General features: G+C 43.8%; 2 protein-coding genes across 7 annotated transcripts in view; both read right to left on the bottom strand.

The window, feature by feature from the left end:
* The window catches only part of ikbke (inhibitor of nuclear factor kappa B kinase subunit epsilon), a 31,288-nt gene extending 25,731 nt beyond the window's left edge, over window positions 1–5,557 (bottom strand). For 2 of the 3 annotated variants that reach the window (XM_080727857.1, XM_080727859.1), the window contains exons 1-3: window positions 5,418–5,557; window positions 1,466–1,516; window positions 925–1,092 (exon numbers count right to left, since the gene is read on the bottom strand). In XM_080727857.1, coding sequence (XP_080583983.1) covers window positions 925–1,017 — 93 coding nt within the window. In that variant the 5' untranslated portion in view covers window positions 1,018–1,092; window positions 1,466–1,516; window positions 5,418–5,557. Of the gene's footprint in view, window positions 1–924; window positions 1,517–5,417 lie in introns of all 3 variants that reach the window. The other variant, XM_080727858.1, reaches the window with a different exon arrangement.
* A 5,632-nt stretch (window positions 5,558–11,189) lies between these two features.
* srgap2 (SLIT-ROBO Rho GTPase activating protein 2) overlaps window positions 11,190–26,805 on the bottom strand; it is a gene marked incomplete at both ends in the record, with an annotated part of 145,310 nt that continues 129,694 nt past the window's right edge. For 2 of the 4 annotated variants that reach the window (XM_080727255.1, XM_080727256.1), the window contains 11 exons: window positions 11,190–11,789; window positions 12,776–12,886; window positions 13,173–13,386; window positions 15,448–15,576; window positions 15,762–15,960; window positions 16,796–16,875; window positions 22,352–22,576; window positions 24,454–24,559; window positions 25,334–25,468; window positions 25,840–25,917; window positions 26,101–26,161. In XM_080727255.1, coding sequence (XP_080583381.1) covers window positions 11,190–11,789; window positions 12,776–12,886; window positions 13,173–13,386; window positions 15,448–15,576; window positions 15,762–15,960; window positions 16,796–16,875; window positions 22,352–22,576; window positions 24,454–24,559; window positions 25,334–25,468; window positions 25,840–25,917; window positions 26,101–26,161 — 1,938 coding nt within the window. Of the gene's footprint in view, window positions 11,790–12,775; window positions 12,887–13,172; window positions 13,405–15,447; window positions 15,577–15,761; window positions 15,961–16,795; window positions 16,876–22,351; window positions 22,577–24,453; window positions 24,560–25,333; window positions 25,469–25,839; window positions 25,918–26,100; window positions 26,162–26,805 lie in introns of all 4 variants that reach the window. The other 2 variants (XM_080727258.1, XM_080727257.1) reach the window with 2 other exon arrangements.

The raw sequence follows: 26,805 nt of genomic DNA, 5'->3' as shown, positions 1-26,805 counted from the left end.
AAGCTATGGTACGCTTTTTCTGGAAAAAAAAGCAGATAGACTGAACAGCTTATCGATCGTATATTTCAGAAAACTGCAAATACAACAGTATAGAGCCCTGAGGGACTCCGCCCAACCATTATGGGGTTCAAGTTGTTGAGGGGATATTTCACTTTCAAAAAGATTTTGGGTTTTACTCAGGCTTTTGTGAGCAAACCAGACAGTTGCTCGAGTCAGTATTTAGATATTTGACATTTATTTGATCAGAAACGCCCCCTTCCTATTAGGGATGGGACGATATGAAAACGTCATATCACGATTATTGTGACCAAAGAAATCGCGATTTACGATATTATCGTGATAATCAAAATCCATTATTCGGGGGCGGAACATTTGCCAAAAAATAGCAGATCTACAAGCTCACAACGCTTTTACCAATTATAGAGGGTTCAAGTGATACCGGATATGCAGCTCGGCAAATAAAAGGTGAATTGATCCCAGAGCATGACAGAGGACGATATCACGATAAATTAAATCTCCACGATACGATTATCGTGAGTGTTTTTATCACGATATACAAAAATATTGTATATCGTCCCATCCCTACTTCCTATACAAACCCATTGTAACTTCAAACTCCCAATTTAACCATGTTAGATTTGTCGAAAACACCTGGTGACTCATACTTCCCTTCTAACACATGAGGGGTTTTTTAATACTTGTTTTCATTTATTTTATTACTTCCCCATTGTATTTATTTATTTATTTCCCCAAAAATATATAAAAATAAATTAAAAAAATATCCGGGGTGCTAACAAAAGCCTGAGTAGACGAGACAATGACCCAAAATGTTTTTGAAGGTGAGATATATATCCCTTTACTGTAAGTTAGCTCAGATGACTGGTGGTGATCTGCTTGTATGAGGAAAAAAGGGAACATGGCTACCTTGTTGCGTGCTTTGTAGACGCTGGCAGTGGCACCTTGACCCAGGACATCCTCTACGGACCACAGGTAGTTGGCTGTACTGGCTGTCGTCATCTCTTTCTCCCTCTCCCACGCTCTCTCTCTCACACACACACACACTCACACGCACACACACACACACACACCCCACTGTAAACACACGCCCATTAACCCATTAAGACCGGAGGCTGATTCAACAAAATTACTTCAAAGAATCTGTGTTTCTCTTTCGTGTCAAGGACCCCCAAATTGATATGTATTTGGCCATAGGACCCTCCATCTAAAAATGTTTTGTGCCAGGGAGGGACCCCCAGAAGAGAAGAAAAAAAGAAGAGATTTTTCAACCAAAAATATATTTATTTTTGAGAACACTGTTCTAAACCACAATTGAATTGGTAATATAAAGAATTATAAATGAATAATCAATCCCTATTTTGGGCATGTCATTATAAGTGAAAGGTTGTATTTATTTATTTCACATATATATTGAAAATAGCCGATCGGACATCATTTAAGACTTTACCTGCTGGTAGCTGTTATCTTGGATCAAAATCCCAGATGATCTGCAGCATAACTGTAAATGAGGATGGGCAGAAAATAATACATAGAAAATGTGTCTGAAATGTCTTTAGTTGAAAAATAAAAATATTAATGAATGCCTTTTTTACTTAGTGTAAGTAAAAATATCAATAGGCCTACCTTATTGTAGAAATAGTCTGTATAAATTTGGTATTCAACATTTAAAGTAAATAGATTAATATAGTTATTAATATAGTTACAAGGATAACACAACAACTGGCTTGTTCCCATTGCGGTCCTGGCTGGGTATTCAATTCATCCAGTAACCAGGTGTTGTGCCAAGGTAGGCCTTGCAGTGATGTTACTAGGTTTTCAATGTAATGGGTTCCGGGACCCACAGGTGGTCATTCAAATGGGTCCCAGAAAAGTTTTATGAGTCCTGAATACAATGTTTTTGAGCGCTGTGAGCTTGTAGATCGGCTATTTTCAAAATGTTTGCCTATTTCTTATATTTATTTTACAATTTGGCTAATGTTTGAACTTAGAACTACTAAAACTACTAAAACATGTGCCCCTAATGAATTCGGGCGCGCAAAATGGCGTCGGACGCCTGTGGAATCAAAACATTGACGTTTCTATCGCCTGTTTAAGACTTTCTACGTGGATTTTATTTGTGTTAACGTAGGGTAAAGTAGGATGCTTTCACCCATGAACAATGGTGGTGTCTGTGGAATTTTAAAATGTTGTTTTTTTACCGCGACCCGGTAAATTATTTTAACATGGACTCCAATGGAGGCACATCCCCGGGACCCCAGGACCATGACATGAATGAGTCCCTGGGCGACTTGAATGAGTTTTTGATGCGGGATGCGCACGTAATGACATCACTGCCTTGTGAGGAGAATGATGCACTTTTACCTATGGCAATGGTTCTCAACCTGTGGGCTGGGACCTTGTGAAAATAGCAGGTCTACATGCTCACAAGGACCCCAATTTGAAAAGATATGCCAGGGACCCGCCATAAGAGACATTTTTAACTCTGATTCTCAACCATTTTAATTTCAATGACCCCAAGTTTGACATGCATTAGTCTGCAGACACCCATTTAATGGCATTTCCATCTCTGAGACCAACATTTATATTGTAAAATCTATGATATTTTAACTCGAGAGAGAGTGTACAAATGGAACCAAATGGTCCATTTGGTTCCATTTGTACACTCTCTGAGTTAGCTACATACTAACTATCATTTAGCTGGGGACCCCCTGGAACTCCCTCCCTCCTCAAGGACCCCTGGGGGTCCCCGGACCCCACTTTCAGAACCAATGCTTTATTGCACAACAAAGGTGCCTTTATATTACTAGAAGCAAGCGTCTAGTCGGCGACCTGGCCAACTCGGGAACGATGTAAATAGGGAATGAATGCCCCGCCCTTTAATGCAAACCCCATTATACCTGTTGTCATAGGACCCGTTTTGACCATCTGTTTGCCTGTGTCCATTTATGCCCATATATGGAGATATCTGTTATCTGTCTGTCTGTCAGTGTCCATTTTATGTCCATATATGGAGATCACTGCAGATATAGTTCTGGGTCCATTTTATGCCCATATATGGAGATATCTGTCTAATTGCGTCCATTTCACGCCCATATATGGAGATCTCTGAATCTGTCTGTCTGTGTCCCTTTATGCCCGTATATGGAGATCTTTGTGATTCTGCGTAAATTTTATGCCCATATATGCCATTTGCGTCCATTTTATGCCCATTTATGGAGATCTCTGTATCCGTCTGTCTGTGTCCCTTTATGCCCGTATATGGAGATCTTTGTGATTCTGCGTCCATTTTATGCCCATATATGCTATGTATGGAGATATTCAGAGATTTTTTGTTGACTCATGTGACGTACGTGATGTCAGAGCCTTTTATGAGTGATGTCACAATGAGTCAGCGCTTGCGCCGATTTCCTCCGGAACAGCCTGATGTCAACAATCAGCTCCGCATAAGGATATTCCGAACAGCCTGATGTCAACAATCAACCCCGCATAAGGAGATTCCGAACGTTTCGCGCCGGTTCGGGAAAACCGCGCGTCGGGTCGGGTCGAGACCCGGCACTGCACTCCGTGCCGCGGCGGGGAACGCGCGTGCCGAATCTGAAGCTGGTGGGAAGAACGGTTCTCGAGATACGCGGATTACAGACACACACACAGACAGACAGACAGACAGACAGACACACACGCAGAGACTTCTCGCATTTATAGATAGATAATAATAGCAGACCTAAAAATGAAGTTGTCCCAAAAGTGTCTGGAACGCACTTTTTCGACTATTTGTCTCAAAAATCCCTACCCTGTATAACATAAAGGCTATAAGTGATATAGCTCCGTTTAATCATGCTGTACCCCCTCCAACTGTATGTTTTCTTAAATTGTTCTTATGTTTTGACACTTTGGCAATGTAACCAATCTTTTCTCATGGCAATACCTACATATTTTGGTTAAGTGCAGGGCCGTGCTTAGCGATTTGGAGGCCCCAGGCAAACCCCAGTTTGAGGCCCCTGGGTCGGGAGCCATATGCGGGTCGCAGACCAATTTCAAGGGGTCGCGAATAAATACTCCCTTATGTTTTGTTTCCTATATTTTGGGGCACCAAATGAATTTGGGGGGCCTCAAAACGTTAAATATAAATATATACAGTATAAATCTTGTTTATATTTTTAAGGAGACTAAAGTAACTTGTGACATTAAAGCTCTTTTCAGATAATCAGAGCCCATTGTTGCAGCGACAGGCCAACTTCTTTCAGGTGGTAATTAGCTGCATGTCTGTGGCAGAAATGTCATCTAAGGATGGTTGCTTCATGTTAAATAACACACTTCAGCTCAAGTTTCATACACTATTAAACCTATGAATTGAATCAGTGTTATTACTTATAGTGTTTTAAAAAAACGTAATTATAATAAGAATAAGAATAACTTTTAAGTGCATGTTTTGCAGTGGTTTTCAAAGACAAAGTTTGTCTCACAGGACAGTCAGTGGGTTAAGGCTATACATATATATTCGAAGTTAAACACATACATTACATGACTATGTTAAGGGCCTTTTTACTGTTTATTTATATTTGACGATAACTCATGGAGCCCCCTGGGTGTTTCTGTTTGAGAGATTGAGAGGCCCCAAATGGATATATTTGGGCCCCTCAAAATGTTAAATATAAATAAACAGTATACAAACTATGCGTGCCATCTTTAAGAAGCCCCAGTAAACCCTGTGAAAGTATTTCAAGTTAAACATCACATTTCATGTTAAGGCCCTTTTTACCCTTCTTTTATATTGATCTCATCCCGGGCCCCACTTCAAACTATCTGGGGCCCCCAAAATGAAATGGAATTGATACACATATATTATATGTAGGCTATATATAAATATGGGGGCCCTCAAAACTTTTTTTAAATATAAATATATACACACACTTTAGAAATAATGTATCCATTCCCTGCATCGATCCTTCTTAAAGTTAAAGTAATGTACGTGACATCACAGAACAGACACAAAAGAACCGCTTGGGTAATCAGGACCATTGTTCTCTGGTCACACCTTTGAGAGCCACGCTCTTTTCAGATTCTAATGAGCTAATGTTAACCCTCACCCTCACTTCAACTGTTCTCTGTCTCACAGTTGAGGGGCCCCCTGATGGCCATGTTGGTTAAAAAATAAAATAATAATAATAATCTCATGAGGCCCCCAGGCTGTGAGGGGGCCCCAGGCGGCTGCCTATTTTGCCTGTATGGTAAGCACGGCCCTGGTTAAGTGCACTACAATAATATCGATATAACCGTTGACATTAGTGTGTAAAGTGTGACAACATTGTTTTTACGTTCTGTATTGTTTTAAGCATGAAAAGTCTGCAACGATACTTTGCATGACAAATAGCCTCTACTGTACCATTCGACAAGCTTACCTGTGTAGAAGCAGCATCGCGGGTATAAACAGGTCCAGACCGTCCAGTAAACGTGTTATTACTAGAAGTTAATATAAGTTGTAATTATGCAGGTTGGCACTGTCTGGCAGCTGGGTACAGTTACAGTGTGGCTGCCACCAGTTGCCACTGATGTGAGGAGGAGGAATTCAGATGTTGTTGGCGGAAATATAAAAGAAACTTCTGACGTTCGTTACTTCCTCTTTCAGTGTAGACTGACATGTTTATTCACTTTGCATTTGGCACATCCGGCACATACAGGATACGGAAATAGTCCCTGGGGCCTATGTTGTGTTGGAGTTGAAATGACCGGATACAGATGTGGTGTAGGCGGGGGTCTAGAAACACCCGATGCTTGTTATCGATGGAATCAAGGGCTTTACAGTTTCGCTTTCCATACGTAACTGCGGAAAGCCTAGTGACGTCCAAGGCTTTTAAACCAATGGTATAAAGTAACCATTCAGCATAATGCTGAGTGAGGATGGAACAGACAGTCGATATGATATATTGCCAAAATGCCATATTAGGCCTACCGTAGTTTAAAACGGACGAGTGATCTTCAAAATGAATATATGAGATAGCCTGCATAAAGGTTTCCTATGTAAATACGCCGAGGAGCTTACTAGGATCTCCTTTTAGTTGACCTTGTACTATTGAACTGTACTGTCATGAAACTGTACATTTTCCTATGTAAACTTCTAATAAAGTCGTCATCAACCAATCAATCAATGTTGACTCATAGATGCAATCACCGCAGTCACGCCATCTGCACTTCAGGAAAAGCTGGTCGCGCTTGCAGTGCATTGATGACCCCTAGTGGTAGGCTAAATTATCTCAACATGTTATACACATGACGTACAGTAAGTGTAGGCCTAATAACACTGTATCCATTTTAATAGGCCTATCAATATTCCATCACCAACGCCTTCTTAAATACATTTGTATTTAATTGTTTGGCTTTTATCATACATAATCAGACCAAAGCAAGTATGATTTGTTTGTATAGCAAGCAATATTTATTAAAAAAAGAAATCTACTACAATAACTACACATTGAATTATATAAGGCCTTGATTAAAGTACTATTGCTATTACTGTACAATATTGTACCAAAAAAAAGAGTGTACCTCTGTAATGTACAACATTGTATATACAAAGTAACATTTTGAACACAGGATTATCCAATAATACAGAGACAACTATAAATAGATTTGACATTACAGTCCATTTTTCTTTTCTTTTCTTTTTTAGTTCTGCTGTTTTCAAATGGTCACACAAACAAAAAAGCATATTTAACAATAAGTCAGTTCCAACCAAAACAAGTCATCATACCCATTCGCACACCGGGTTGCTTCAAGTGCACAATGATTGATATGCATTTGGAAAAACTGACAGGGTTGACATTATGGTGACAGGAAATCTCCCAGCTTTCTTCACAGCGCAGCCATGGGCCCAAGCAAACCAAACACTCACTGGCATACTGTACGTGTGTGGGTAAAAACGACTTAGATCAAGGGTCTTCAATGTTTTCAGGCCAAGGACCTTAGCTGAGAGAGATGAAGCAGGGAACCCACCACATATTGGATTTATTAAATGCGTTTTGTTTTCAGACATTCAACCACTTAAACCCTCAATACTTTGTAAACTTGAACTTTGGCTCTGTATTTGGTCTACTCACTTCATCTAGTGTGAAGTGAGTGGTGAGTTTATGAGTTAACTTCACCAAGCATCCCGCTAGCCAATCACAGCGTGTCCTGCGAAACTTGGCCAATCGGACGCTGGGCATACAACAAACTTTGAACCGATTGTGCCAAGATATAGGCCATATCTAGGCCAGATGTAGCCCATGCTTCAGTTTACTTAAGCCCCGGACAAGCCTGGAATTTGTTTGACTATTTAGGGTTCATGCGGTTGATGTCACTTCCCATGTCCACACCCACTCTCTTCACACATACCCACACATACATTAACACACTATCCCTCCAGTTGTCATGGTGAGGTAATAACACAAATACATCAGGTAATACGCACACAGGAATCCCAACCTGACGGAGAGAATAAAGGAATAAAGTACATACTGTATACCTGGGGGGGAGAAGGGGAAGAGAGAATGGAGAGAATGAGAGCAAAAGAGGAAGCATCAGGACAATGGAGAACTGAGCAGTACAAGGTCCATAGAAGGGAATGTGATGAGGTCAGACCTGGTAAAAAAAGAAAAGAAAAAGACTGTCCTTTTGAAAACATGAAGTCTTCATTTAGTTCAACTTTACAAGGCGTAAGTCCACTTCTTATATGGTATAATAGGATAAAGTCAAATGAATACTTCATCTTCAAACAGAAAAAAACAAAAACAAAGTAAAAGCCATAAGAAACTATATTTTAAAAACGTGTCTTTGCCTCATGTCTGAATGAGCAAGAAATATTTAAAAAAGACAGTGATAGCTCTTGGTAAACTAATATATTCTCCTTCCTGGGTTCCTACTGTGTGGAGTCCAACGTTGTTTCGAACATGTACTTAACCACTTTTGCCCCATTTTCAAATTGTTTTGGAGAAGAAAAAAATCTAACATTTAAAGCAATGTTTCGAAGATTATAATGATCTGCCACAAATAGGGATGAAAGGGTTCAAGTGGTTAAAAGCTGGGACAGAGACACACGTCCCACATCCTTTGTGCAGTGGTGTTATGGAGCTCCACACAAACTCCACAGATGTAGAGGCACTGAATTAACCTGTGATGTCCTCCAGCCATTGGTTTGTTCCCTTTGTGATGAGAGGTATACCCTAACCAAAGGGTCTTCAACATTTTTTCACGCCATGGACACCTTGAAATGTAGCAGGGCAGATTAAACCTTTTTGACTTGTTTGACAGCAATATCATGTTGGAATCATGTTAATGTATTTAAGACATTTAACCACTTAAACCATCAATACTTCATAACCTTGCTTGACTCTTTCTGCTCTTCTTTCGCTCTACACCAAACCTCTTTGCAGGGAATGGCCGATCTACAAGCTCACAACACCTCGCGCTGACGTTCTCCTCAGAATAGGAATGCTAGGGTTTAAGTTGTCACACAAAGATTTGGTGCCCCCCCTGTGGTAACTTTGAGGACCCCCAAGGAGTCCCAGACCCCCTGTTGAAGACCCCTGCCCTAATCTGTTAGCTATGAGTTAGTCTTGCATAGCCAGACAACTATTCCACAATCTCCGGATGCTACATAAGAGCCTCTCGAAAGCCGAGACAGGAAGCGGTCATCTGTTTGTCATTTACGTTCACAAAAATATATCTTAATTTATCTTTACATAATTAATTTATTTCGATTTCCATTTCCACTAAACAGCAAGCTATATATGCTTAGATGATTTAGATTTATATACAAGTACATTTGCTTGACTGTTAAGACGAATTGGAAGCGGCGAGGAGGCATCACATCCACTTTATCGCTTGATCATTTTCAGAGCTTCCTTTGCTACAGACTGTATGACGGAAGCATTTGGACATTGTGGGACTGCAACAGTCTGGATGCAGAGACTAGTTATGAGGGGGCTGGGCATGTGTGCGCACATTCTCTCTCTCACACACACACACACACACACACACAGACATACACCCAGCACATGTAGACACACCCAGACGGCAACAACGGTTCCAACATTTTTACCATTTATATATTCTGAGCATTAATAAACAAGAAAGGAAATTATTTAAAAAAAAAGCATCTTAAATTGTTTTAAGAATGCATCGGATGAGGCGGGGTCGGTTGTGCTTCTAATCCAGAACACGCACACACACACACCCAGGAAGACCATCAATAATCTCCATTCCTCAGCTATTATACTTCCAGTTATCATCGTTGATTATTAAATATACATCATACACACCATTAGAATAATAAAAAGAAACCCTTTCCGCTGTTATACTGATAGAGGAGCAAGCTATAATTTTGTTCTAAGTGTCCTATAGGTGTAAGAGACTCTTGATAGATAGCTATATATATATATATATACTGATGCAGTCAACCAGCTTTGCCACTATGGCTGCCAGCTGTGGCCCCAGCATGCAAGGAGCCCCTTAAATGGGGCATATAGCTGCCACAGAACACACACACACACACAGCTTTGGTAAAAGGCATGTGCACGCGTGTGTACATTTCCACAACATTCCCTATTATCAAAATGCTGGGTTTTCAAATGGTCCCCCCCTTACACACAACAAGTCATGCTGCAAAGGAGACGCATGGAGCCTCCCAGATGCCTCAAAAACTGCCAGCTTTTGTTTTGTTGTATCATTATTATTATTGCTACAGATTCACTTGTATGCGTGTGGGGAGAACATCTTTGTTATGCTGATGATGGCGTGCTATACTGATGATCAGCGCGGGAGCGGGAGGAATCACTGCTGGGTTTTAGTTTGGCCAGAGAGGACAACAGAGGAGAGGAGATAAAAAAGGCTTTTAAACCTGATTGTATCAATCACACACGATTTTGATAGAGATATTTTTTGGCCCCGGCTTCCATAGCCTCTTAATTCAATTCAATTCAAAGGAGCTTTATTGGCATGAGAAAACATACCAATTCATTCACTGCATCTTCTCTGCATCTGTCCGTCCGTCCGTCCGTCCGTCCGTAGGTCCATCTTTCTCCCTTGCGGTTCTCCTTTCTTTCAAAGCATTGAGTGTTGAGTTTGTACAAAAGAGAAATATATTTTTTGTGTGTGTGTGTGTGTTTTCCATCATTTCACAGTCTATTCTCAGGAGTCAAACAGCCTCCCCTAGAGTCAAACAGTGCTTCTTGTCCGTCACTCAAAGCGTGTGGGTAATATAATTAACACTCTCGCACACCCACCACACAAACAAACACACTCTCAAGCATCACAAAGTAGTGAATGTTACTGTTAGGCTGTAGGTCTGCCCTGAGTCCAGTTCGCTTGTGCACGGTAAACATCCTCAGTGTTCACTTCACTCAAAGATGTTTTTTCAATCTCAATCTCAAGAGTTTCATGAACACTGGGGATTTTCATCGTGATATTCATGTTTCAATGAAGAGTCGAGAGGGGGAGGAGACTTTTTGTTTTGTTTTTTGCTACTTAGGGGTTTTGTGGTTAGCTGAGCTGCAATGTCCAGAGCTACCAGCATGGGTTGGCGGAGAGAAGAGACGTGCGTGTAACAGTCCAGGGGCCAGAGAGTTACAGTATAGACTAATAGAGCATAGCAGTGGCAGCCATTTTGTGGTTCCACAGATGGAAAGCCGATGCCATTTTTCCCATAGGTGATTTCCGAAAATATTTATCTAAATGATTTAAAGCCTGGAACCATTCAGGCTCCTGTTGAATGGTGACCATAAAACATTTGATTCTGTGTCAAAAAATATTTGAAAACGGCAAAAAAGGGTATTTGTTAAATATATGGTTCATGATTCACCAGGAGCCTGGATGGCTTGGTTCTAGGCTTAAAATAATAATGTAAATATTTTCAGAATTCTCAATGGGAAGAATGTATGGGCTTCATCTGTGGAACCAAAAAATGGCCACCACTGCTATGCTCTATATGCGGAAGGTTATGAGCATAAATGCTACAGCTTAGCAGGGGGTTAGTTAGTCCGATGTGAAATACCTGAAGTGCTTTCCGCACCTAGGAGGTGAAGAGCTATTATAACGTTTTGAGGGGTCTGTTTTTTTTTTACTTCTTTTTCTTTTTGTGGGGGTGTGGGGGGAGGAGGATCATATCTCGCCGATTGGGGGGGGGGGGGGAGGGGGTCCTACGCCGGACAGGACTTGTCGTTGGCCTGTTGGGGCGGCGGGGGCGGGGGAGGGGGCACACCCTGCGTCGTCGGGGGCACGGTGGAGGTGGGCGAGCCCATGGCGGGGCTGCCGGGGGGCTCCCCCCGGCCCTTGGGGAAGACCACCGGCTTGGGCCGGGTGGCCGGCGGGCGCACCGCGCCGCCCCCCTCCACCCCCCGGAACAGCGGCCCCGAGCCGGACAGGGAGGGGCTGATGGGGGAGGAGCAGGGCAGCGGGCTCCGCTGGCCCTTGTTGGAGGAGGAGGAGGAGGGCCGGAAGGAGGAGGGCACGTCGCTGGCCGACGAGGCGCTGCGCTGCAGCGGGTGGCCGTGGCCCCCCAGGCCGCCGCCGCCTCCTTCGCCGCCGTCCCCTCCCCCCCGCAGCAGGCGCGAGTGGAGCGGGCTGGACGGCTCCGAGGCCCCGCCGCCCCCTCCTCCTCCCCCGCCGCCGGACATGCCCTTCAGCTGCTCCAGCGTGTCCAGCACCACGTCGGGCGTGGCGTGCGCGTGCTTGTTGGAGCCGGCGCTCTGCTGCCTCTCCAGCTCCCTGAGGGCCGAGCTCACCGTCGCCTCCATGTCCTGCAAGCACACAGGGGCAGAAACCTCTCAACTCCATGTCTTGACTTTTAGTGTTTTTACGCCCTACTTCAGTGTTTCTCAAAACTTTCAAATGTTAGGTCTCCCCTTAACTCTGACAGTGTACAAATGAAACCAAATGAACCCGGTAGGGTTCATTTGGTTCCATTTGTACTCTGTCAGAGTTACAGACTTGTATGGGCCAATTTAGACCCCCATAAAGGAACCCACAGAGTCCCTGGAATCCACTTTGAGAACCGAAGCGCCACACAAAAGCAGCAATAGTAGCATATCTGCAAGCTCGAAGCACGGTGTGAAGCGACACGTTTTGAGCTTGTAGATCTGCTACTTTTGAATTGCACACACACAACTATAATGTTGTCCTATAAGGAAGCAGGTATGTACAGTATGTATGTTTGAAGCAGGTATGTAGTGTTGTCCTATAAGGCAGTTCTCAACCTGTGGGTCGGGACCCCCCTTGGGGTCCCCAAATTATTTTAGGGTGTCCCCAGATGATTAACTTAATGTGCAACACTGTTTTCTCACTCAACAGTAAACAAAACCAACATAAAGTTTAAGTGTATAGAGGGTATATACACATTTCTAAAGTGACAATTTAAGGACTTTTTAATATCTCTCAAATTACAAATTAAAATTTTGCTAAATTGTCAAATATTAGAGGCAGAAATTGTGAAAATAGCCGATCTACATGCTCAAATCGCCTCGCAACACAAGGCATTGTGACCATGTAGATCTGCTATTTTCACAATAGAACCGGGTTATACAAAATGTAATGCCTCAACTCTTAGTGCTCGTCAGGGTGGGGGTCCCCAGTTGAAATATGGTCATTTTGGGGGTCGCGGCCTGAAAAGGATGAGAACCACTGCTATAAGGAAGCAGATATGTACAGTATGTGTGTTTGAAGAAGGTATGTAGTGTTGTCCTATAAGGAAGCAGGTCATGTACAGTATGTGTGTTGGAGCTGGTACCTGTGAGCTGTGCTCCACATGACCTATGACCTCAGGGTCCAGCGGCCTGTGGTTGCTGAAGCTCTTGGAGCGCCCCGCGGAGGTCGTCTTGCGCAACTGCGGGCTCTCCACCTGAGAATACATGAATGAAAAATGCTTGTAGCATGCTTGTAAAACTCTGTCAATGATTTGATTCTGTTATGGTTCTTAATTAAAATTTTCAAAACTTCATGACACCATTAAATTCCCCAGCCTGGCATAGCCAGACTAATCAATGATCTTGCTCAGCCTCATGTTAAGCCTCAACTCTTAGTACTCGTCAGGGTGGGGTTCCCCAGTTAAAATATGATTATTCTGGGGGTCGCGGCCTGAAAAGGTTGAGGACCAGTGGTGTAGCAGACAGTAGCAGTGTGAGTACCTTGGTCTTCAGTGAGGAGTGGCGTGTGACAGAGTTGAGGATGCTATGGGCGCTGACCGGCCTCTTCTCCCCGCCCTCCTTCACCAGGGCCCCGCCCACCGGGAGGGAGGCCGTCCTCACCCCAGCGCCGCCGGCCGGCCCGGGACCGCTGCTCTCGCTCTCCGAGCCGCGGAACGTCCTCCGGATGCTGCCCGACTCGGGACGCTTCCTCATCCTCAACAAAGAGAGAGAACTTCATTAAAAAAAAGAAAAAAAAAGAAAAAACATTAAGACCCAGATTAAACTCATTGATTGCCAGAGACATAATAAGACAAAAGTCACAACTATGCCCACACAATTTGACATAATTTCCTTTTTTTACGCTAGATGGCGTTGTTCGCTAACCTGAGTAACAACAACTGCTTCCTGGGTCCTCTCTAGAAACTAGAGGGAAGGAAATGACACTAATGACGACAATTGCTCTACCACTCGATTCCAGCCGGCAGATTTGTCGCACTCAGTGGCGAACTCACACCTGAAGTAGGATGAAATGCATGGCAGAGAATGGAGCCGGCTGGATCAGCTTGTGAACAAAAACTATTTAGGTAGGTAGGTAGGTAGGTACTTTATTGATCCCCAAGGGGAAATTCAAGCGTTACAGCAGCTCATAAAAACGTCAATGAAAACACATGATGATAATAAATATCTAAAAGAAATGCATCTAAGCAAGTTAAAATGTTAACTGACAAACCAAACCAAAACATTACTAATAGAGATCTGAAATAACTTGTATCCCACATCCCCCATCCTAACTAATTTATGAATGACTGAGACCTTTGTCATATAATCAGTTCAGGAATATAAAAGACGACATATCACAGGTATTTTTACAATCATTTGCTTTTCGATGTGCACAGTACGTAACTTTATTGAGGCAGCTAAACAGAGGCAGGTATAGTTTCTGTCTTGGAGCTATCGCGAGATTTGGTTTCCAGACAGGAAATGGTGGAGAGTCTCACGATACTAGCTAGTTCAGAAACGTACTTTGTGCTCTTTAGTTACTTACCTCTATAAAATTATACAGTGTACACACCGAAAAGCAACAGCAGAAAACAATGTGTGACATGTTTTATTTTATATTCTTGAGCTGGGTATTTTATAAAGGTCTCTATCATTTAGATTTTTTTGTTGTTGTTCATGAACTGTCCAGCCGGCTCTCATGTTATTCACCAAACTTCCGGTGTGAATTAGCCCTATTCATGGCCCGCCCACTCAGCATCCCCCTGGTGCTGAAGTCACGTTTTGAAGGGTAAAACCCTACTAAAAGCCCATAGAGAACTCACAGAAATCGCAAATTTAATGCAATTTCCGAATAGAACAGTATAAAATACGGCTAGCATGATCAAGAACACAAGATAGTAAAAGGCACAAAGCATTATAATTTACTGTACCGTTCGAAATAATGATTTGTTGGCTTTAAGTCCAGCTATTTCTGTATTAATTTCCCCTGCAAAACTGACGTCAGCACCAGGAAGTTGCTGAGAAATTTGCTGAGTGGGCGGGCCGTGAATAGGGCTAATTGATGAATCTGCAGGGCAAGGATTGCAGGGTAGAGCAGTGGTTCTCAACCGTTTCAGGCCGTGACCCCCAAAATAATCATATTTGAACTGGGGACCCCCCCCCCACCCTGACGAGCACTAAGAGTTGAGGAATTACATTTTGTATAACACTGTTCTATTGTGAAAATAGCAGATCTACATGCTCACAACGTTGTGAACATGTAGATCGGCTATTTTCACAATTTCTGCCTCCAATATTTGACAATTTGGCCAATGTTTAATTTGTCATTTTAGAGGTATTAAAAAGTCCTTACATTTTTCACTTTAGAAATGTGTAGATACCCTCATTGCACTTAAACTTTATGTCGGTTTGTTTACTGTTGAGTGAGAAACCAATGTTGCACATTACATTAATCATCTGGGGACCCCCCAAAATAATTTGGGGACCCCCCTGGGGGTCCTGACCTACAGGTTGAGAGACCACTGGGGTAGAGAACATTACATTGGTGTCATTTCCTTCCATCTTGTTTCTAGGGTCCTCTGCAACATGTGCAGCCTTGTCGATCACGTGACCGCACCAAATACTGTAAAAACTGTATGAAAATGATGTAGAATGTTGACCCTGTAAATGTGTGCGCATGTGACAAAATAAAAATTAAGTAAACAAAAATGGCAGGAAAACAGCCATTTCTCTGTTTGCTGAGTTTTGAGTAAAGTGAGTAAAGAGGAAGTCTCACTTGTTCAGGTTGGCCAGGTAGATGTCGGCCACGTGGGCTCCGGTAGGAGACGCAGCGCTGCCCCTAGTGGAGACTCTCTCCTCCAGCAGGTCCCTGTCAGGCTTGGGGCTCCCTCTGTCCCCATCAACCCTGGAACAACCAAGGTACAACCACAGCTATTATTAGAGTAAAGATAAAACTGACAGAGTGAAACTTAACCCATTTAGGCCTAGAATTATTGAACATTTCAAATGACCAAAAATGGAATTTTATTCAAAACGCTCTGACTAAAACTATATGAAAATGTGCAGACAGTGCAGTCAAACTGAACTTACAGGTCTTGCACCACAATGTACTGGTGCGGAACCAGGCCCACCAAGCCGTTGTGCCGGCCCTCCCACCAGTCCTCGGAGGCTCGCTGGTACAGGAGGAGGGAGGCGCCCTTCTTGAAGGACAGCTCCCGATTGGTCCGCCCGGAGTAGTCGAAGCGAGCGATGGCCTCCAGGGGGTCGGAGTCTGAAACGGCCAAGCAGCCTGTGATTCAGCACCGTAGTTGGCCACAAGATGGCGGTGCATAGCAGGAAGAGCAGAACGCAGAGAGAGGAGGGAGGAGGGGTGGGAGGGGTGTTGGGGGGGAGGGGGGTGAAGCTGGGTTAGTGCCATACAGGTTGAAGCATTGCCCTTTACACCAAATAGAGGCTTGTAGATCTGCTATTGTCACATAAACGTTTCCCCACCATGACAAAAAGGGACGGTTAAAGTGGTTAAAGGTGCTCGCAGCAGCGTAGTTATAACAGATTAGAGGGAGAGGCGAAGCTTTCAGTTGAACGCCCATATGTGAGCAAGGCAGAGTGAGGTTCTGAAATGAGGTTAGAGAGAGAAACTGGCTTAAATGCCACTCTATTAAAAGTGTTGACAGATTTTAGCGAGAGAAGCAACCAGGTCTATGAAAACACAAGGCCAAAAGATGCGACTTAATAGGCCACATGAGCACTTTAAACCTATAGCAGTGGGTGTGGTTTACTGGTACTAAAAAATTATCGGCCATTTCCTAATTCATACATGAATGGAGACAGAATAATGCTGTGACCATTTTGGTATGAAAATGTGTATTTTAGATGTAACCAAATATAAATCCTGGGTCCATACCTCTGTGTCTGGCATTGACACTTGCCTCGGCAATGTAAACATGCCAATAAAGCTCCTTTGAATTGAATTGTTTGAAGTCCCGGAAAAGACACGCTGTGATTGGTCAGTAGTCACTTAATCACTAGTTATTTAGTTAACTTTCAGTGGCAGCGTGCACTTCCACCTTTTACAATTCGCTCCAATGAATTGCAGCGGCGTATGAGGATGTTGTTTTACGTACCGTCGTCACTATTCTGGCAGACGGAGACCGTGTCAGGGGCTGGTTCGTCCACCAGGGGGGGCTCACAGTGGGGACTGTCACTGAGGGACGGAGGGGCAGAGAGAGGGAGAGAGACAGAGACAGTCAGACAGACAGACAGAGAGACCGAGAGACAGAGAGTTAGATCGCTGTCTCCCAAATAATGGGTTGGGTCCATAGTTATGATATACTGTATCTAGAGCAGTGGTTCTCAGATGATTAGCTTAATGTGCAACATTGTTTTCTCAGTTAACAATAAACAAACCAACATACAGTAGGCCTATAAGTGTAATAGTATATACAAGGTATCTGCACATTTCTAAAGTGACAAAGGACCTGACACGGTTCCAGACTGTGGAGGAACGTGTGAGTGACGATGTGGCATTCTGTGAGCTTGTGGATCGGTTATTTCCCTTTTTTTTAAGGGTTTGAGTGATTAATTCATTTAAAAATATATATATTTTGTCTTTTTTATGTTTGCGTCTCGGCAGAGGGACACCAAAAGATGTCTGGAGAGCCCTGGGTTAGAGAAGAGCAGTGCTGTGTGGAGACGTGCGTGTCAGGGGCTGAAAGGCAACATGTGTGCAAATGAGTCACTGCCTGACATCATATTTCTCTATTGATTGTGACAGCCACGATAAGCTCCCCCCCCCACCAGCACGGCCTGGTGTTGACATCATAACCTCATAACTAGCAAACGTTTGCAATCCTTTACAATAACATTCTTTATGTCGATAACGCAGTGCCTTTCTCAGCGAGCATCGAGAGAGTGACAGAGATACAGAGATACTCTGTGTGCGTGTGTGTGTGAGAGAGAGAGAGAGAGAGAGAGAGAGAGAGAGAGAGAGATGAGCCCTGCTTTGATGTGTTATGAGAACCAGAGTAGTGCTTTGCAGAATAAAAAAGCTCAGGCAGTGACAGTGGGATAGTAATCCATTCTGTCACACACAAGTCAGTCCAGGGGTCGGCCACCTTTTTGATATGAAGTGCCATGTTTTCATTTTATTGATAGACAGTGTCAACACTAAGTCTAATTATGACACCACATCAACATTAAATTATTCTTTATATTTAGAAATGTTTTGATGATATACAGTACACATGATCCTTATATTCAGAGCAATAACTCGGATTTTCAATGAATGTGTGCAGGATGTAATTTGCATACAGATGTAAGGGGACTTAACTCATACCCTGCCAAAAAAACGTTTCTATGATAAAAACGTCTTTAAAACGTCTTTTTCACTATGGACCTCCCTGCCAGACGTCTTCTGAACGTCTTTTTTTTTTAAATAATAAAATAAAATAAAAAGAAAATTTTGAAAACAAATTTTTTGAAAAAGAAAATTTTGGACCTCCAACAGTGTACTAGGCATGATCGCGATCGCGAAATTGCATGTTTAACCCCCATACCAACCCCATCTTTCAAACATGGCAGCCATGTTTGTTTACATTTGAAGAAAACATAAGGGCTCCTTTCTCCTGAATGCCTGAACGGATTTCCAAGTGGATTTTTTTGTTTGAAAGCTGTGAAAAGCATGCACATGCATAGTGCATGATCTGTGCATGAATGTGTGCACCAGCGTGCACACTATTTTTTTAACCCTTTGTTGGCGAACCGGCAATATAAGAGGTCATCCCACTTTAAATATGGCACCGACTGAGTTAATGTAACTGACTAAAACTATGATTATTATTTTATATACATTTTTAAATAAAAACCCTCTCCTGTGCCAATGTTGGCCTGTGCTATAAGGTTTGCCTAGTCTCTACAGCAGAGGAACAATACACCAGTAGAATCACCTAGCAGATCTACAAGCTCACGTGTTGTGACGCATTGTGAGCTTGAAACCAAAAAAAAGAAAGAAAAAATATATAAATTTATACCGTATATATATAATAATTATTTGTTTCTCTCCAAACACAGACTTCAAATGTAAAAACTCAATATCATAAACGAAAAATCGCGGGGGTGGTTTGTTTATTTTTGGAACACGATTCTTATATGACTCTGTTGGAAGTTGGTTGACGCAAGCATGGGAACAGGCGCGTGCACGTTCGTGCGTGTGTGCCTTCCCAGGCTTCCGTGGTCAGGCCATGCTTTAATCTTCTGTGTGAGTTGATCTATCCCCCCCCAGAACCAGAGCAGACCCAGACCAGAGCAGAACAGACATGCAGTGGCCCCATCACTCCGCAGCAGATCCCCTAAATCAACCCTCCCCCACCCCACCTAACCTCCTCCGGGAATCTTCCACACTTCCTGAACCCCCCACAGAATCTAGCTGTCTGCATCAGACATAAACCATAACCTCCTACTGCTTTGTTGCCCCTGTGCTGTGGCTGAGGTCCCCAGGTCACAATCACAACGGTTAAAACGTTCTGATTGCTACATATGGGGCTGACATGGAAGGAATTTGCTTTCGGGACTGCGTGGTGGTTGTGTCGTTGACAACCCCAACATAAAACAGCACTTAACCACACTTGGCTTTGTAGTGCACATGTGTTAGTGTCATGTGCATCGCTGTACATCCGGACTAGCAGATGTGAGGTGATCATCACACCGAGATGCGATGCTACAGGCGCAGCGGATGTGTCAAAAACACCTTGGCAAAAAGGTGTGGTGTGTCTGTGGAACCAAAGTGGAACCAAAGACTCACACGCACCACGACAAACTATTTAAGGATGACTACTTAGACAGAGACTAGTTGAAGCTCGCTCTCATCAAGCGTATAATTGCATTTACAACTAGACTGCACTCTGTTGAGGTGCCAACTTAGCATTTACAAAGACCAGCAAATCCAGTGTAAGATTCTACTCCATGATCATGACTGTTCTGGTCTACAGTTATGTGTGAGTGTAAGAAGCATATAGGCACCTACTTATGTGCATTAAATATGGCTCTGCCTTTGGGTTAACATACAGTAGGCAAACTAGTAAAAGGAATCTCCATTTATAGGCACAAAGGGAGACAGACAGACAGACATACAGACAGACCGTTAAAACGGGTGCTATGATAACGTATATAATATAACGCACGCTGAATGCATACCAGGCCAGGGTGGGGTATGCATTCCCGATTTTCATTGTTCCCAACTTGCATCATTCCCAAGTAGGCTGGTGCCCGACGGGCACAGGTCTAGTACATTTGGGGTTTCTTGAAAATGAAAATGTTTGAGAAACAAGCTGCTCGCAATGTATTTTAGGCCTACACGGCCTAAGATTCTCTTATTGAACAGATACGAGAATCATAAGTCTTCTATGGCATTGGTTCTTATAGTGGGGTCCGGGGACACCTAGGGGCCCTTGATGGAGTTCCAGGGGGTCCCCAGCTAAATGATAGTGAGGTACCAAATGGACCCTTATGGGTCTGTAACTCAGTGTACAAATGGAACAAAATTTGCGCAACCATTCTTACACCGTCAGAGTTAAATTAACATTGATTTTACAATATGGGGGTCCTTGAAAATAAAATGGTTGGAAATCACTGCTAGAGCCGTAAAGATCTTCTCTTATAGGGGTCCCATTCCCTGGCATAGCTTTTCAACTGGGGGTCCGCGGTCTAATAAGTGTCAACCCTTGGCATGAAGAAGTTTGAGAACCATTGTTCTATGGTACCGTGCGAGGTTATCAGTGATGTCAGAGCATCTGTTTCAGGTTTGCTGTGTGATGTTCTACAACGTTGTCCTCCACACATGTCCTCCAAGGACACATGAACGGCTTCTCCTCTGTCTGGAGCCTCGCTACTGTTGTTATTAGAGAGCACCGCGCTGACGTTATTGGACAGGAACATGCTGAAACTATATTAAGAGCCTTTGGAACTTTTGGGGGGGGAAGTGATGCCCCAAAGGGGTAGAATCCTCTATATTCATCTACAATTCATGGTTATGTTATTTATTATACTGTTTACTATACTATTATACTGGGCAGAAACCTCTTATCGACATATTCTAATTTTTTTTTTTCGTCTTTTTTTTGGTAAATGAATGAAAGCCCTAATCATACTACAGCGTCACACAAAACATCAAAAATAGCAAACTCGAAACGCGGCGAGAAGCGACATGTTTTGAGCTTCTAGATCTGCTGCTTTTGCTACTTTTGAATTGTAATCCTGGAAAAGTAACAGTTTTGGACATATGAGGTTTCCACCCAACAGAGACGATATGGAAGAAGATGGTCTATGGTTGTGTTGTTTTCCGTCCTCCTTTTGCATTTGATCAGAATGATCGCCGCTGTCTGGTTCTTGTTTTTGAGTTATGCATCATTCATTTCTGGAGGGTAACATTAAGTGTGTCGACTACATGAACCGAAAATAAAATGAAACAATTTAAAGATAGATCGTAAACCGCCTATGGGGCAAAAACAAAAAGCAATTGAAAACCTGGCGAGGGACCCCACTTGCGATGTTGCTTCCAGGTATTCGGTCTATAAACTGCATATACCCAATAAAAACAAACCAAACACACACAGTGAACAATTTAAGGGCCATCCCCTACAAGGTCGATAACTATAAATTATGTTGTGTTGTTTTAAAAATGATTCTTAACTCAAGTGGACGGCAGAGAGTCCACGCCACAACTACGGTATAACCACAATGGCAGTGGCGGACAATATGGTCGGGATCAGTGTCAGAGCCTGTCTGATGAACCAAACACTGTCAGCCAAGTCAATATCAATCTGAATGTAAAGGGCAGCGACATTCTACATGTTTATACCAGTGTGGATCAGGAGTTCTCAAAGTGTGGTCCCCAGCAAAATGACCGATAGTTAGAAACCAAATGAGTGGGTCACAAGTAAATATCACCAGGTTATCGTCACTGTCGGGTAGAAACCTCATATCTCCAAGTTTCAAATTTGTATGTTTTTTTCGCGAAGTAAAGCCCTGCTTCATCAGACAAGGCCGTCGCACAAATGTAGGGAAAACAGCAGATCTACAAGCACACAACACCTCGCACTGCTCTTTTACTGCTTCGGACGTTCCCGTTCCCCAATTTTGGCAGCGGCGCGTTGCCAATACGGCTCGTTCTTTTTACCTCGTCTGATGACTGTAAGCTGATGGGGGGTCGCGCCACCGTGTACAGTAAAAACATCTCCCGTAACGCTGCTCTCAAAAATCCACCGCACGTTAGCAATAATGGAGTCCCAAATCACTTCCTGGCTGTTTTCTGTGGATCTGTTCTAGAAAATGCATTTCTATGCTCTGAATGGATGGCAAACGGAGCGGCCCAATTCACATTAATTCTTGCATAAGGCTGCCCTCTGCCGCCAGTATGGCCAAAGTACACATTTGACCGTCCATTGTAAAAATAATTAGTTTAGAAAGAACCAATAGATAATTTTCTATAACATCGCAAAGGTAAGCTGCTTTTTGCTGGCACCAGCCCCAATAAATAAATAATAACATATGGCAGTAGGACAGTTAATGATAAAAACGGTTTTGGACATACAAGGTTTCCATCCGACAACGATGTTACGTTATTAGCATCCTGAGGTTGAGAACCACTGGTGTAGACATTCTTTTCAGCGACCCCCCCTACTCACCAGTACTCGTCCCCCGTCCCGGGGACCATGTAGACGGGGCCCTGCAGCTCCTGCGGCCCGGGGAAGATGGCGTCGTGGTGGATGATGATGGTCTTGATGAGCTCGTTGACGTGGGCCTGGCAGGAGACCTGGTCGTTGCCCTCGGGGACCGACATGAGCGTGGGGCCGAAACAGATGGCCAGGTTGTAGGGGTCCATCATGTTATCCTCACTGTACTGAGACAAGCTAGGGAGGGGAGGGGAGGGGAGAGGAGAGGAGAGGAGAGGAGAGGAGAGGAGAGGAGAGGAGAGGAGAGGAGAGGAGAGGGATTATTTGGGAATCACGCATAGACTCTCATCCTTTCACAAACACATGGACACAACTACGGTATCTTTGCACGAACGCATACATACACACACACACAATCCTTTTGCAACACCTCATTTATTCCATTGTGTGTGTGTGTGTGTGTGTGTGTGTGTGTGTGTGTGTGTGTGTGTGTGTGTGTGTGTGTGTGTGTGTGTGTGTGTGTGCGTGCGTGCGTGCATGCGTGCGTCCGTGTGCACGTGAGGGCAGAGGGTCAGACGGAACCCTGATGGTCAGCTGGTTTAGACATTAACTCTCGTGCGATCTGTGCAGAAGAGGAGACTGATGACTCTGATGACCGTGCGTGTGTGTGTGTGTGTGTGTGTGTGTGTGTGTGTGTGTGTGTGTGTGTGTGTGTGTGTGTGTGTGTGTGTGTGTGTGTGTGTGTGTGTGTGTGTGCGCATGTGAAGGCGCAGGGGCACTGGGGGTCTCACTGTAAATCACTTAACCATGCGGATGAACTTCCTCCCCCCCCTACTGTCTTCACGCACAGTAAAACCCTCTGTGTCTACTTAAGTACGAGTGTGTGAAACATTGACCCAAATGGACCCACAAGGGTCTCCCCATTTGGGTCCATTTCTTACACTCTCAGAGTCAAATAGACACCGAGGATTCTACTGTGCGTGAGCGGGTCTGGGACCTAAAGCTTACCCAGGACTCTCAGATTACACCCCAACCCCCATATCCCCCTCTTCGTATCATCCCCTCTGTACCCTCCTCTTCTTCCCTCTCTCCTTTCATCCTCCTTAAGCCACGTTCCCACTTTGTCGCACCGCGGCGCGGCGGACCAAAAATAGCTGATCTATAAGCCAGTGGTTCTAATTTTCTTTTGTCTCAGGTCACCCCTGTAAATAACCTTTTCATCCAAGGCAACCCTGAATTTCACTGTTACTTTATCGAACCTTACATTTATGTCATATTACGGTACGTACATATGTAAATATTCCACCCTAAGACACAGTATGTGTCATGAGGAAATCTCCAGAGAATAGTAGTTTACATTACGAGAGATTGAAAATAACTTCATACTTGACATTTAACCACTTTAACCCCAGCTGGCATCCATATTCTGGGAGTTGGAGAACATTCGCCAAAAAATAGCTGATCTACAAGCTCACAACGCGTCACTTTGTGACACGTTTTGAGGAGGTTTGGTGGTCCGTCTTACCAAGTATCCCCCTCTTTCCGCGGGAGTTTACTGGAGATTAGACCCAGAGGTCGCAGGTACGATTCCCCGCTCCAGCTATCACTGCTCTCCTCCCCCTCGCGCTCCTTGTGGGCAGCACTGGGTTCAGCTGGGTTAAGCTGAAAAAAGCAGCTGGGTTGGGCTGCGATATCTGAATTTCCCTCGCGGGAGGAGTATGTAACTACTATTATTATTATTATTATTAGGTTGAGAGTCTGTATGTGGGTTTTATAACCAACTAGAGGTGCGCCTGATGCCATGACGAGACACTGAGGCTGGACAACACACTTCATATTTGGGCGTAGCTGCGATGGGAACTGCTTATATGGTGCCATGAGCGAGACGACGTGGTCCGCCCGTCCTCCCTTAAGCCAATTTTAGAATGAAAAGTATTAACGAGAGTTTATGACAATACATTAACTACATTGGATTACATTGGGATTTGGTGACGCGCGTGTGTGTGTGTGTGTGTGTGTGTGTGTGTGTGTGTGTGTGTGTGTGTGTGTGTGTGTGTGTGTGTGTGTGTGTGTGTGTGTGTGTGTGTGTGTGTGTGTGCGTCTTCAGTACTTACTGGTTGAGGAAGGCGAACAGGTATCTCATGACGATGAGTGTCTTGCTGGCCAGAGGCTGCAGGACCTTCCGGATGTGGACCGCCCGTTCCTGGAGGCTCTCCATGGCTGGAAGACACCCCACAAAAATATCATGAGACCCCTCAAGCATGGATACAATTATTGTAAGCTTGTTACAGTAGATCGGCTAATTTTCAGCATGCAACCAAGTGTAAAACCAGTGATTACAACACTAGTCTCGCGTAGCCAGAAAACTATTCCACAATCTCCGAATGCTATATAGAGTCTGGAACGACAGCTCCCGAACGGCGAGTATCGGAAGTAGCCACTGCTGCACCGAACTGTGGTCCCATTGGAAACATAACAGAAACACAATAGCTCAGACAAAGTCATTCGAGCAGCCTATTCTTGTTATGAGTGTATAGTTTAAGAAAACGTTTGAAAACATCATGGAGGTAACACCAATAACACCAGAAAAAGACGAAATAACGCCCCCAGAAATGTTCAAAGGAGACAAACGCATCCAGTAGGACATGTTATTGCTACTGCACCAAGGGAGCGGTTGCGTCACATCCGCTTTATCTCGCACTCATCGTTTCTATTTCCATTTGCCAGACTGTATGCCGGGAGCATTTGCCCAAATCGCGGAGGCAACAGTCTGGCCTCGCAAGACTATTACAACACCATCAAGGCCTGACAAAATACATTTTCGTCAAAAAAATCAACTCTAGAACAAGACTAAAAGACTTCAGATGACTAAACCTAAATGAAATGTTATTCAAAAGACTATGACTAAACTAAATCAAAATTTGCTGTCAAAATTAACACCGATACACACACACACACACACACACTGCAGGAAGCAGGAAAGTGGACACTCACAGACACAGGATATGAGGTCATGGAAGACTTCCTTGGGGAACAGGGCGTGGTCCAGGCCTCTGAAGTAGAGCTTGAGGACCCCGGCGATGGAGTCCATGTCATGGTCATTCTGGTCCCCTGCCAGGGGGTCCTCACCTGCACACACACACACACACACACACACACACACACACACACACACACACACACACACACACACACACACACACACACACACACACACACACACACACACACACACACACACACACACACACACACACACACACACACACAAAATAAGCCAGAAGTTCTCAAACCTTTTCATGCCTCCAAACTGATATGAGTTTGGCTGTGCAGACCCCCCCATCTGAAAATGTGTTGTTTTTGTGTAGGCCGGCTTTTCACAGTGCACAACACTCTTGCGTCACTAAGTATAAATCGGGCTTTAAGACAGCTAAATGAAAGACAATTCAAACTGAGGATGCTTGTGTTGCATGTTGGGTAATGTAGTGTGGTCACCATACCTCTCTCAAATGCATTCTTGATGTCATTGACCTCCACCTGGGAGCCGGACACTCTGAAGATGCCCTCGTGTTGCAGACCTGAATGCATGCATTCACACGCGCGCACACACACACACACACACACACACACACACACACACACACACACACACACACACACACACACACATTCAAGAATAACATAAAAATAACACGACAGATCAGTGCCCAGGTCAGCTGACCATCATAAGCCAATGGCTATACAGTGGAGAACTCCCTCACCGTGGCGACTGATGAAGCGGATGCAGCTCTCCACCATCAAGGGGATGACCTGACCCGCCTCCTGTAAGACGGGACGAGAAGAGGGAGACGCGGGGTTAACGCATTTAGGCCTGAGTGAGGCCGCTTCTACAATGCCTTCTGAATCCTGACAGTTTTCTGACAACACGTACGTCACTACTATATATATCGTTGCTGTCGGGCAGAAACCTCTCATCTCCACATTCTAACTTTTTGTGTTTTTTTCATTAACCCATTTAGAATGGGTACACATTATTGTGTATCATAATTGTATGCTTTAACTATTGAAAAATAGCAGATATACAAGCTCACAGCGCGCTGCGAGCTTGTAGATATGCTATTTTTGAAAAATTGTGAAAATCGTTGACCCGATTCTATAAGTGTCTTTTGAATCCTTCTAAGATTTTTTGAAAAACCTATGTTTCTATGTCAACAATCTGGCCAGCCATCGTCAAAGAAAAGGTCCTTTTCACTTAAATGGAGCTCAGTTAGTTTGTTCTTGAGAGACTACTGTGTCAGTGGTTCTCAAACCTTTTCATGTGAAGGACCCCCAAAATGATATGTAATTGACCACGGACCCGCATCTCAAAATATTTAGTTCCAGGGACCACCCAGAACCAAAATTTGAGATACAAACGTTCGCTTTGAAAATACACATTCAAAGATTTGCACACATTTTCACGACTT

The sequence above is a fragment of the Nannobrachium achirus genome (assembly GCF_963921795.1).
Source record: "Nannobrachium achirus genome assembly, chromosome: 6".
NCBI lineage: Eukaryota > Metazoa > Chordata > Actinopteri > Myctophiformes > Myctophidae > Nannobrachium > Nannobrachium achirus.
The sequence above is the reverse complement of the archived record's forward strand: the minus strand, read 5'-3'. Positions and strand labels throughout refer to the sequence as shown.